At 46.3% G+C, this 13,594-nt stretch overlaps 1 protein-coding gene and 1 long non-coding RNA gene across 2 annotated transcripts; one reads left to right on the top strand and one right to left on the bottom strand.

Moving 5' to 3' along the window:
* Positions 1-6,252: 6,252 nt before the first annotated feature.
* Zfp691 (zinc finger protein 691) lies at positions 6,253-10,946 on the bottom strand. Its single transcript, NM_001107968.2, has 2 exons — positions 10,932-10,946; positions 6,253-7,700 (listed from the first exon to the last, which is right to left on the bottom strand). Exon 2 carries the CDS (start codon positions 7,689-7,691, stop codon positions 6,840-6,842), a length of 852 nt encoding a protein of 283 aa, NP_001101438.1. The 5' UTR covers positions 7,692-7,700; positions 10,932-10,946; the 3' UTR covers positions 6,253-6,839.
* On the top strand, positions 9,650-11,880 carry LOC120102964 (uncharacterized). Its single transcript, XR_005504968.2, has 2 exons — positions 9,650-9,785; positions 9,920-11,880. It is a non-coding gene; the product is annotated as an uncharacterized LOC120102964 (long non-coding RNA).
* The last annotated feature ends 1,714 nt before the right edge of the window (positions 11,881-13,594 follow it).

Consider the following 13,594-nt stretch of genomic DNA (forward strand, 5'->3'; position numbering starts at 1 on the left):
AGGTGATTCATTCTCCGCCAATCCCTGGAGGACAAGTAGTGGGGTGATCCAAGCCCCACCAATCCCTGAGAGATAATTAGCATACTGTTGTCTATATAAGCCGAGCGATTTTGCTGCTCGGGGTCCCTGTTCAAGAGAGCTGTAACACTAAGAGAGCTGTAACACTAAGAAGAGCTGTAACACAGTAAAGGCTTGCTCACAGAAGAATCCTGTTGCCTCGCGTCGTTCTTACTGGCGGGACATTAGGCGCACGACAAGCATACACTAAAAGTTTGACAGCACACTTGAAAGCTCCAGGACAAAAAGAAGCAAACACACCCAAGAAGAGGATGTGTATTATACAATAGATGGCAGGAAATAATGAAATTCAGAGCTGAAATCAACCAAGTAGAAACAAAGGAACTATACAAAGAATGAACAAAACCAGGACTTGGTTCTTTGAGAAAATCAACAAGATAGATTAAACCCTTAGCCAGACTAACCAGAGGGCACAGAGAGAGTATCCAAATTAATGAAATCAGAAATGAAAAGGGAGACAAACAACAGAAACTGAGGAAATTAAAAAAATCATCAGAACCTACTACAAAAGCCTATACTCAACAAAACTGGAAAACCTGGATGAAATGGACAGTTTTCCAGACAGATACCTGGTACCATTAAATTGGATCAGATAAAACATCTAAACAGTCCCATAACACCTAAAGAAATAGAAGCAGACATTAAAAGTCTCCCAACCAAAAAAGGGCCAGGACCAGATGAGGTTAGTGTAGAATTCTATCAGACCCTCAAAGAAGACCTAATACCAATACTCTTCAAACCATTCCACAAAATAGAAACAAAGGGAACACTGCCCAATTTGTCCTATGAAGCCACAATTATGCTTATAACTAAACCATACAAAGACCCAACAAAGAAAGGGAACTTCAGACCAATTTCCCTTAGGAATACCAATTAGACAACAAAAAGAGGTCAAGGGGATACAAATTGGAAAGGAAGAAGTCAAAATATCACTATTTGCAGATGACATGATATTATACTTAAGTGACCCCCAAAAATTCCACCAGAGAACCCCTACAGCTGATAAACAATTTCAGCAAAGTGTCGGGGTATAAAATTAGCTCAAACAAATCAGTAACCTTCCTCTACTCAAAGGATAAATAGGCTGAGAAAGAAATCAGAGAAATGACACTCTTCACAATAGTCACAAATAGTAAAAATCCTTTGGTGTGACTCTAACCAAGCAAGTGAAAGATCTGTATGACAAGAACTTCAAGGGGTTGGGGATTTAGCTCAGTGTAGAGCACTTGCCTAGCAAGCGCAAGGCCCTGGGTTCGGTCCCCAGCTCCGAAAAAAAATAAAAAAATAAAAAGAACTTCAAGTCTCTGAATAAAGAAATCAAAGAAGCTCTCAGAAGATGGAAAGACCTCCCACGCCCATGGATTGGCAGGATTAAAATAGCAAAAATGGCCATCTTGCCGAAAGCAATCTACAGATTCAATGCAATCCCCACCAAAATTCCAACTCAATTCTTCATAGAGATAGAAAAAGCAATTTGCAAATTCATTGGGAATTACAAAAAACCCAGGATAGCAAAAACTCTCAACAATAAAGAACTTCTGGGGGAAGTCACTATCTCTAACCTCAAGGTGTTTTATCAATAGTGATTTTTAAAAAAATGTACGGTATTGGTACAGAGACAGGCAGGTAGATCAGTGGAATAGTATTGAAGACCCAGAAATGAACCCTCACAGCTATGGTCACTTGATCTTTGACAAAGGAGCTAAATCCATCCAGTGGAAAAAAGATAGCATTTTCAACAAATGGTACTGGTGGTTACCATATAGAATAATGCAAATAGATCCAAACTTATCTCCTTGTACAAAGCTCAAGTCCAAGTGGACCAAGGACCTCCACATCAAACCAGATACACTCAAACTAATAGAAGAGAAAGTGGGGAAGAGCCTCAAACACATGGGCACTTGGGAAAATTTCCTGAACAGAAAATCTAAGATCAAGAATTGACAAATGGGACCTCATAAAACTGCAAAGCTTCTGTAAGGCAAAGGACATTGCCAATAGGACAAAATGGCAACCAACAGATTGGGAAAAGACCTTTACCAACCCTACAACAGATAGAGGGCTAATATCCAATATACACAAAGAACTAAAGAAGTTAGACTCTAGAGAATCAAAAAACCCTATTAAAAATGGGGTACAGAGCTAAACAAAGAATTCTTAACTGGGGAATATCAAATGGCCGTGAAGCACCTAAAGAAATGTTCAACATTCTTAGTCATTAGGGAAATGCAAATCAAAACAACCCTGAGATTCCACCTCACACCAGTCAGAATGGCTAAGATCAAAAACTCAGGTGACAGCAGATGCTGGTGAGGATGTGGAGAAAGAGGAACACTCCTCCATTGTTGGTGGGATTGCAAGCTAGTACAACCACTCTGGAAGTCAGTCTGGAGTTTCCTCAGAAAATTTGACATAGTGCTACCTGAGGACCCAACTGTACCACTCCTGGGCATATACCCCAAAGATGCTCCAACATATAACAAGGACACATGCTCCACTATGTCCATAGCAGCCTTATTTATAATAGCCAGAAGCTGGAAAGAATCCAGATGTCCTTCAACAGAGGAATGGATACAGAAAATGTGGTACACATTGGAATATTACTCAGCTATCAAAAACAATGACTTCCTGAAATTCTTAGGCAAATGGATGGAACTAGAAAATATCATCCTGAGTGAGGTAACCCAATCACAAAAGAACATGCATGATATGCACTCACTGATAAGTGGATATTAGCCCAAATGCTCAAAATATCCAAGATACAATTTACAGACCACATGAAGCTCAAGAAGAAGAAAGACCAAAGTGTGGATGCTTCAGTCCTTCTCAGAAGGGAAAACAAAATACTCACAGGAGGAAATACGGAGACAAAGTGTGGAGCAGAGACCGAAGGAAAGGCCATCCAGAGATTGCCACACATGGGAATCCATCCCACATGCAGTCACCAAACCCAGTCACTACTGGGGATGCCAAGAAGTGCATGCTGGGGTTGGGGATTTGGCTCAGTGGTAGAGCGCTTGCCTAGCAAGCGCAAGGCCCTGGGTTCGGTCCCCAGCTCCGAAAAAAAGAAAAAAGAAAAAGAAAAAAAAAAGTGCATGCTAACAGGAGCCTGATATAGCTGTCTCCTGAGAGGCTCTGCTAGAGCCTGACAAACACAGAGGTGGATGCTCGCAGGCAACCATTGGACTGAGGACGGGGTCCCCAATGGAGGAGTTAGAGAAAAGACTGGTGTAGCTGAGGGGGTTTGCAACCCCACAGGAAGACCAACAATATCAACCAACCAAATACACCAGAGCTCCCAGGGACTAAACCATCATCCAAAGAGTATATATGTACCCATGGCTCCAGCTGCATATGTAGCAGAGGAATGGCCTTGTTGGACATCATTGGGAGGAGAGGCCCTTGGTCCTGTGAAGGCTCAATGCCCCAGTGTAGGGGAATGCCAGGGTGCTGGGAGTCGGGAGGAAGTGGGTTGGTAGATGAGCACAACCATGGAGGCAGGGGGTGGGGGAATGGGATAGGGGGTTTCCAGAGGGGAAACCAGGAAAGGGGACAACATTTGAAATGTAGATAAGGAACATATCCAAAAAAAGAAAAAAAAAGGTATGGGTCACTATACCCAGACTTAATGCTAATTTTTAAATACACATATATGCCTACATGAATGTATGCGTACTATTTGTGTGCAGATGCTTATAGAGGCCAGAGTCTTCTGAGATCCCCTGGAACTGGACTACAGGTGGCTGTGAGTCACCTGAGGTAGGCGCTGGGAACCGAACCTAGATCTTGGCTAGGGCGGTAAGTTCTCTTAACCACGCTGAGCCAGCTGCAGAGGAGTTTTCCAGATTCAGTTTGTTGCTTTTCCTGTGGCACTGGGGTCAAGCTCAGGTGCCAGGCGTGTACATTGAGCCATCCCTCTGGCCTGTGCAGATTGCTCAAGTCAGTTATCAAAACCCTCCAGAGAAAGTGCAGTTATTCTAATTTCCCATTTCCCAGTGTTTGTTTTGTTCCTTAAGATGTCTTTAAGACGTTTTTCTACTGATGCCCTCAAATTCTTCCTGTGTCATTTTTCTGACTTTTAGTAAATTCCATTCATACTGGGAAATGCCTTCAATAATGAGCCCGCTGCATTCTGGGGGAGGTGGGCCTCCCAGTGACTTGGAGGGAGATGTCACTGGTTTTTGTTTGTTTGTTTGTTTGTCTTTTGTTTTGTTTTGTTTTGTTTTTTTGAGACAAGGTCTATCTACATATCTCTGGCTGTCCTGAAGCTCCCTATGTAGACCAGGCTGCCTCAAACTCAAAAGTTCCACCTGCCTTGGCCTCCCAAGTGCTCTAGACCTCACTTCTCACTGCAGGCTTCAGGAGTTCACGATCTCTCCCGCCCTCTGGTGTTCATTTCAGTCCTGCAGGCTTTCTGGCACTACAGCAACAGGCTCGTGATTGTCCTCAGCGGCCGATTGGCATTTAAGTTATGCCAAATTACATGTCTACGGTTTTTTTGGTTTTCTGTTTCTTGAGACAGGGTCATCCAATGTATCCCTGATTGTCCCAGAACTCGATATGTAGATCAGGCTGGTCTTGAACCCAAAGAGGTCTACCTGACTCTGCCTCTCAAATCCTGGGATTAAATGTGTGGCATATGCTGGGCTACAAGTTTTAAAATAAGGTTAAGCCTGGTCACACAGTTCAAGAAAAGAAGTGAGAGGGAAAGGAAAAAGAAAAAAAGGAGGGGAGGAAAGAGATATGAAATACAAGCACTTTTGTAAGTGCACTTTTGTACAGTATTTTGCAAACTGTAAAGTGCTCTGCGTACACAAGGGAATCATCGAGAAGTCTCCTACAGTTTACATTTATTATATTACATTTACTTGTTGTATGTGTGCACACACGCGTCACAGTATGCGTGAGGTCAGAGGGCAACTTAGAGGAGTCATCTCTCTCCTTGCACCTTGTGGGTCCTGGGGATCAAACTCAGGCCGTCAGGCTTGGGAGCACGTACCTTTATCCACTGAACCCTCTTGCCGGCCCCGTCTTCTGTAGTTTAAATCAAATTCCTAAGCATTGGGCAGTAGATTCCGTTTGTGGTCATGGCACCTATGGGCTCCATTATCTCGGATGAGTCTGTCTGGCAGCCTGTTTCCATAGCTGTGAAGTGTGGACACACTTCTACCTCTCAAGGTGCCTGTGAGAATTCATGAGTGTAAAGTTCCTGCTATATCCCATCCAGGCTGAGTGGCAGGGTCAAGTCACTGCCATACCCTTGTCAGCATTCTAGTAACTGGGCATAAGTGAGGAGTCCCCCTTACCCAGGGAGGCAGGACCACAGATTAACAGAAGAGGTAGGAAAGGGTGTCTTGATCTGGGGAAAGGAAAGCTGGGTGAATGATAAACTTCCGAGTGAGAAACTGACCTGTGAAGCCAGGCCTAAGTGAGGATAGGAAACCTTACTGTCCGAGCCCTCGGGATAATCACTGCTATTAGTGACATGTTATCATCCTGGGTTTAATTTTTATATTACCCTACTCCCAATCCTTACTCCCTGTCACTGCCTTTTCCCCTAGCCACGAAAGTGCTCAATTATAGTCTGAAGTTTGAAAGGTTCTTTTTTTTTTTTTTCTTTTCTTTTTTTCAGAGCTGGGGACCAAACCCAGGGCCTTGCACTTGCTAGGCAAGCGCTCTACCACTGAGCTAAATCCCCAACCCTAGTTTGAAAGGTTCTTATCTTGATATGACTTCCAAGAGCGAAGGCTGTTATCAAGAGGCCATACTAGCACCCACCTCTAAGCCAGCCTCCTTCAGAGGCCAACGAATATATTCAGAAAGCATTCGGATGGGCTGAAGAAGCCAGGTCTACACTGGCCCCACCACACGCCCACTGAGTGACCTTCCTTTAGACCGCTTCATCTTCTGCCCTTGAGGGTTTCTGTGGCAACCAAATGAGATAAAGAATGCCTTGTACAACCAACAGCCTATAGTGGATGTTCAAGTGACAGTTCCCTCTCCCTCTTCCAAGGCTCCAAGGCTCCAGAGGTTTGTCCCTGATGTCTTTCACATTTCAGAGGAGCCACCGACTGTCTCAGATTCCAACTCAAACCCTTTGCAGAATGGCTGCCCTGTGCCCCATATCCCCAAATCTCCCCAGTGCTCCATATCCCCAAATCAGTACACAGATCCTTTTCACTGAAGTGTTTTACTGGTGATTACTGAGGAGAGAGACACAAGTCGGGGTAAGAAAACCAGGTAACAAGCACGGGAGGGTGAGGGTCCCTGGATTGTGAATCCCTGAGGCTTCCTTTTCATTCTTACTGAAGGGACCACAAGCCTCCTCTCAGACTGAAGAGGCCTTCAACAGGAGGACCGTGCCTCCCAGCCACCGGCCCTAGAGGCTGACGGGATGAGGCACAGCAGATAGGAACTCACAGGCCACTGCAGTGTGTGTGAAGCTAGACAACTTTGGAGGACCTGTAGACAGAGACTGTCTCTGGCACTACCCCCAAAGCCATGGGGACTGATGCCCCAGTGACAAGAGCATGTCATTTCCCCATTCCCCCCTCCCCTGAGAAAATGAAGAGTGGGCACTCTGATTTTCCAAGGCAAAAACCTGCTGGGAAGAGACAGGATTTTTACTCAGTCCCTTCTCAGAATTTCCTGACTACAAAGGCAAGAAGGAGCTGTTCCCCAAAGGGAAGGGTTGGTAGTCTTGGAGGCCACAGCGGGTGTTCAAGGCCTCCTTCTCCTTACTCCCTAATCAGGGCCCCCCTTTAGCTAGAATCTTTCTCATCCTGCTCGCCCAAGTGTGTTTTCTGGTGTCGGATGAGGTTGGAGCTCCGGGAGAAGTGTTTCCCACACAGGGTGCACCTGTACGGCCTCTCCCCTCTGTGTGTTCTCTGGTGTGCACCAAAGTTGGAGATGTCACTGAAAGTCCGCCCGCATTCAGTGCACTCGTAAGGCCTCTCACCCGTGTGGGTACGGTGGTGCACCCCAAAGCTGGAGCTGTTGCTGAAGCTCTTTCCACACTCACAGCAGATGTAAGGGGCCGGCTCCAGGTGGGTTCGGTGATGTACAGCCAGCGTGGAGCTCTGACTGAAGCTCTTGCCACAAATGTCACAGCGGTATGGCCGCTGGCCCAGGTGATCTTGCTGGTGCGTGGTGAGGTCGGAGCGTCTCCTGAAGCTCTCCTGGCACCTGGCACATTGGTAGTGCTTCTCCTCCAGGTGGATGCGCTCGTGCCGGATGCGGTTGGAGCTCCGGGAGAAACTCTTGCCACACTCTGAACACTTGTATGGCTTCTCCCCAGTGTGGATCCGCTGGTGCGTTCTCAGGTTGGAGGTGTTGTTGAAGGCTTTGCCACACTGAGCACAAGTAAAAGGCTTCTCATCTGTCTCTGGGCTTGAGAAAGTCATGGGATCCCCGGGGCCTCCAGCTTGGGTAGTGACTTTCCGCCATGGCTTTTGTGAATGCTGTTCATGGAGCCCCTCCAACAGGCTCTCCTGTCCATGTTCCTCCCCAGATGTGGTCTGAGAGTCCTTTGAGTCATCCACTCTCCACGGCTTAGCCCCTTCCCCTTCCTCAGGCAGGTGTGCTCCAGGACTCTGCTCCTTCTCGCTGCCCATCTCTGGACCCTGAGAGCAAACACAACATTCAACGCCTTTATTCCTTGTGTTGGGCCATGAGACCCCACAGAATCTTGCCTTCTGGTTGAAGCTGTGATAACCACAAATAACTTTATTTGCTCCTTAACTTCCAAATGACAAACTTTCATAGAGTTAAGGCTACCCACCACTAACAGATGCACCCTGTGCGATCTGAATGTCACTCTTCTTCGTGACATAAACGATGGCACTCTAGACTATAATTTATGTGCAAGCAAAGGTGCCTCCACGTAGAGATGAACTCAACATCTTCCTGTTACGTAGCCACTCACTCACTGACTCTGAGGTGAACATAAGTAATTTGAAGCCGTTAATTTCAAGGCCAAGCATAAAAAAATCTAATGCTCGTCCCACCCATTCGTCTCTAGACCCCTCCGAAATCTTCCAAGAGGTTAACAAGACCTACTTCAGAGCTTGACCCCTGTCTGCCATTGTGGGTCAGTGCCAGCTTCTGCATACAAACATCAGGCAGATTCGCATGCACAGGCTAAATAGCACACAGCAGCAGTCATGTTTAGCTACATCCTATCACGCCACACAGGGGACCAAACACACCGACATCAGCTGGACCTACTGTGTACGCATTCGTATCACACATACAATCAACACACTGACGTCAGCCATGGAGACCACATGCACATCCATATCTGACACAGCCACAAAAAAATATGCATGCTTCCCCACATAGTGAACTGAATAAGAAGTGTATGGAAGGCCGGAGGTGTATCCAGAACGCTTGTCTTGCTTTCTTATGTCTAATCTCACCCCCTGCTAAGGTCCCTCAGCACCCCGAGTTGTGCCCACTTTCTCCTTTGTAAGAAGGCTGTGCTTGTCCGTGTGCTTACTTTCCACACTTCTGTTCTTGATAGTTACTTATAAGCAGCTTAAGGGACGGGGGTCGTTGTGGTCACTTTCTGCAGCAGAAGGCTGGGTGCTCATTTGATTTTCCGAACGAGAGATGAAAGGGATGAGAACTTTCATCTCTGCCTCTGTTGACTCTGCCTCGGACTTTAGGATCTATATACAAGAAGTAACATAGCCTCCACTAGTGATTTTTTAACAGAGGTTCTCTATGTAACTGTGGCTATCCTGGAACTCTCTGTGTAGGCCAGGTTGGCCTTGAACTTACAGAGATCCAATTGCTTCTGCCTCCTGAGTGCTGGACTTAGAAGCTTGTGCCACCATGCATGCCCAACTGTATATCCTCTTTTAAAACTGCTAAGACCATATAATTCACCAAGTCTCTCTCCAGGGCTGAATGCTGGGTCAATATGGGAATAGAAAGACTGCCAGGCATAGTGGTCCAGCCCTTTAATCCAAGCACTTGGGAGGCAGAGGCAGGCAATCTCTGTGTGTTCAAGGACTGCTGGGTCTACACAGTGAGTTCTGGAACAGTCAGAGCTACATGAGACTGTGTCTCAAACACTAAAACAAACAAATTTAAAGGAAAGACTGAGTTGGGGGCTGGAGAATTGGCACTTGTTGCTCTTACAGAGGACCCAGATTCTGTTCCTAGTACCCACATCTGGTAGCTCCCAACTGCCTGTAGCTCCAGAGGTTCTAATGCCCTGTTCTGGTCTCCACAGACACCTGAACACATGTGGTGCACATACATATACTCAGGTGCACACACATACATATAATACATTTTTAAAACTTAGCTGAAAAAAAAATGACTCAGTGGGTAAAGTCACTAATGACCAAGCCTGAACACAATCTAGACAATATAAGTTCCAGGGAATAGACAGTATGTACCCATTCTCCCTGGCCAGCGCTGAAAAGGGCACATCACACAGTAGTCAGTATTAGTTAATACTTTAAAAGGTCCTTGACCTAGGGCTGAGCAGTCCAAAGGCATCTTTCAATTCACTTTTACAGCACCTCTGCCTCCCGGGTGCTGGGATTAAAGGTGTGGGCCACTGCCTCTGGCTCAGGTATTCTTTTCATACTTACTTTAGAAACGATGACAGTGAAACTCAGAGAAATCAAGTCACTTGCCTAAGGGCACACAGTAAATGGCAAAACTGGAGCCATGCTCATCCCTCCAAAGCTGAGGTTTTTTTTTTTTTTTTTTTTTTTTTTTTTTTTTTTGGGTTCTTTTTTTCGGAGCTGGGGACCGAACCCAGGGCCTTGCGCTTCCTAGGTAAGCGCTCTACCACTGAGCTAAATCCCCAGCCCCCAAAGCTGAGGTTTTTAACTATTCCACTAGTACCGGAGGGAGAAACGGACGAGAGGAGAGAAAAGGTGCCATTGCAGTTAGGACACACAAAGACATTTCTCTGAAGAGGATGGGGAAGGAGCTTTCATGGAAGAGGTGGTATTTGAACTATGACTTGCAAATTGGACAGATGAGCACGAGCAAGGCTGGCAGGGACAGGGAGTCCATTACTGACTGAAAAGGAAATGCAGAAAAAAAAAAATACAAAGTCACGTTGCATTACAAAGATCTGAGGGAGAAGAGACTTAGTGCATGCTGGGTTTTCTTCCTCGGAGCTCAGCAGCACAGAGTCTCGAGCAAGCAAGAGTGCAGAGGAGGGACGAGCAAGATGAGGCTTGGTGATCACAGATGATAACGGACAAGAGCCTGGATTAGAGGGAAGAGACCAAGCTGTGGTCTGAAAGATTAAAGTTCTAGGTCTGGGTACGAGTCAAGGGCAACGGGAGTAAACTTGGAAGGACCAGGGACAGGGTGTGGAAAAGTAAGAAAGCACTCACGGGAGCTACATAGAGGATCATCAAAGGAGCTAGAGGATCTGAGGTGGTCAAGGAGAGGGGACAAAGGCTGCAGCAGTGTCCAAAGAGCCTAGTAAAGTGGGGAAAGAGGGGTAAAATTGGAAGAGTCAGCTGGGAAAGCTGAAGGATGAAAGTTAGGTTCAGAGATGTCCTTGGGCTTGGGGCTGGAGCAGGAAGAGTACAAGGGGCGACCCTAAAAGACATGGTGTGTGGGAGTTGCAAGGAGTGGTCCAAGGTCAACAGTAAGGGAGGGAGGGTAGTAAGGATGGGCCATCCGAGGACTGGAACAGGATCGCAGCGGAGGGACACTCGACACCCGGCGGCCTTTGGGACTCGCAAAACAGCAGCTTCCAAAAAAGCAGCTTCCAAGCCCTTAGCGAAAGCGAAGGGGTCAGGCTCGAAGCGCCCCGCGCCTCGCGTCCGCCTCCCCCATAACACCCACGTCACCTCAACACAGCCGCGACCCACCTCACTTCGGCAGCTTGGTCAGGGACAGCGCCGCCTCGGTGGGCGGGGAAAGGAGCCGGAGCCGGAACCCAGAGAGGACTCGCCTCTGCACTGTTGGGATTGGGTTCTGAAAACATTTTTCCTTCTTATTAGCTATACTAACTGTCACACTGCACAAAACCTAGGCGGGACGGCCAATAAACATTGGTCTAGGGCGCGGCATGCTGGGAGTTGTAGTCCTGATGTTTGTTTCGCTAAAAACATTTGCCCACTTCAGAACTCAGCTGTGAAGCTGTCTTCACTTCTAAGGTCATCAGGTTTATTTTCTGTTTGTCTTTTGAAGTGGAGGCCCTCGATAGAAACCTCGTACTTTATTAAAGTTTATAATTTAAGATAAAAAGAGCATGTACCCGAAAGAAGTTTAAAGATAAAGTAATTCAATCTTTGTCTGAGACACTAAGTGTCCCCTTCCGAGGACTGACCTTCAGCCAGGTTGGCCAGTGGCCCAACATAAGGTTTTTTCCCCCCTGTGTCCTTTGTGATCCTGGTAACCCAACAGTCTCTCATCAGTATGGATATATAGACAGTAAGGTATCCAGAGATAGTTTTTATTTGGTTGCCTGGTTGCTGTTTTCCCAGATTTTATTTTGAAGAACAATAAAGATTGGAACTTGCAAGATAAAGAGGATAAAGATAAGTTGATGTGGAAGCTAAGTACAAGCTTTTGCTGTTTGCATGGCCTTTCAGTGGTTGTCTTTGTAACTGGAAAAGGTTTAGGGCTAGTGATGACTCAGTAGTTAAGAGCACTTATAGCTCTTTCAGGGTATAGATTGCCAGCACCCACATCAGGTAGTTTACAACCACCTGTAACTCCAGATCCAAGGGATCCAATCCCTTCTTCTGGGCTCCTCGAGCACCTGCACACAAGCACACACACACACACACACACATACACACACACACACACACACACACACACACAATCTGAAAAGAAAGAAAAAAGACAAGTTTTATAATCCTAGCTCTCTCCTCTATAAAATCCGTGGCATAACTATTGTAGCAATGTAAGGATTGAGTGGATAGACAGATAGACATTTCCTGCCTCCACAAATAGCTGTATTCTCTGCTGGTAACTTCTCTCAATAGGTAAGACCAGTGTGAGTTAGTTTTAGGATTGGCTATTCAAACAATTATGTTTGGAGCCGAAGATGTGCGTGAAGTGTAAGTCTCTTTTGCACACTATTAGTTTATAAACTGATAAAAATAAAACATCCAAAGGCAGGAGTAAAACTGGGCTTATTATGAACGGTCTAAAGTTTGCTTGAATGGTGGCTGAGCTGTTCAGAAACCAACCCCATAATGTGTTTTCACCACAACTGCTTTTCATAATGAGGACAACGTACCAAGCAACAAGTACTAAAGGGTATATTTAATAACTGTACAAAGACAAAATATTCCTCTTGGGCACTGTAATGGCAAATTTTACATCACCTTGACCCATCACAAAGGTCCCAGACACTTGGTCAGACATTACATTTGGTGTATGTGCAAGGGTAGCTTGGGCAAGATTAGCATTTAGTCAGTAGACTGAGAAAGCAGTCACCCTCTTTAATCCCAGTGGTAGTCAGAGGAAGATCAAGGAAAAGACTTGCTGCCTATCGGGCTTTAGATGGATATCAGTTCTTTCCCTGCCTTAGACTGCAACTAAAACATTGGCTCTTTCTAGAACTCTGACCAGCCAACTTCAGTCTCGTATTTATTTTCTGTCCCCATTTCTTACTGCGTGTTCGTGTGCACGCGTGTGCACAGACAGTTGCTTCTCTTTCTCTAGGGAACTCTAATACAGGCTCTAACCTGTAGCAGATCTAGTTCCTGTGGGGTCCAGTGTAGTGCCATATTGGATTTGGGCCTGGCTGCTTTGTAACTGCATGGCCACAGTTAAGAAGTCATGGGATTGTTGGACAGAGGCCTCTCCCATGTATTTACGGCACAGGAAGAAAAGACCAAGTAGTAAACACCCGGTGTCTCCACTGCATGACCTCTGCTGAGCCCGGCTGATGCATGTGGAACTGACACACCTGGACCACACCTGGGTGGTGGTCAATTTACTTCTGCCTTTTACTTCCTCAGCCTTTATCCTTGAGATTTAGGCTGGTCTTCTGGGATTTCTCCCTAATCAGGTCTCGTAGTTGGTCTTTTGTTACCGAAGTCACGAGCCAGGTAGTCACGAGCCAGGGTTTCCCACTGTGCTTCCCAGTTATTTTCTACCTGGAGACTTGGGTATATAAGTGGTGAATAAAGCTACAGGAGACTCTCACTCTTCTTCCTCACTCTCACTCTTCCTTCCCATCTTCCTCTCTCTCTCTCTCTCTCTCTCTCTCTCTCTCTCTCTTCCTCTCTTCCTCTCCTGGCTTGACACGATAACCTGTGTGTGTGTGTATGTGTGTTTCTTTCATCCCGTAGGCTTTCGCCCGATTCTCGGTACCAGCTCGGTGCTGGCGCCGACAAATGGAGGTCCCACCGAGATCGGAGAAGAAAGGGGGTACCACCTACGGGACGTCCCTGGAGCCCGGCCGGCATAGGAGGAGAAGGGACGGATTGGACGTAAGATGGGTCAGGAAAGGCCTGGATGATTTGGGCTAGCCTGAGTAAAACTTGTCATAAAAAAGGGACAAGGTAACGGT

Source organism: Rattus norvegicus, chromosome 5 (genome assembly GCF_036323735.1).
Source record: "Rattus norvegicus strain BN/NHsdMcwi chromosome 5, GRCr8, whole genome shotgun sequence".
Taxonomy (NCBI): domain Eukaryota; kingdom Metazoa; phylum Chordata; class Mammalia; order Rodentia; family Muridae; genus Rattus; species Rattus norvegicus.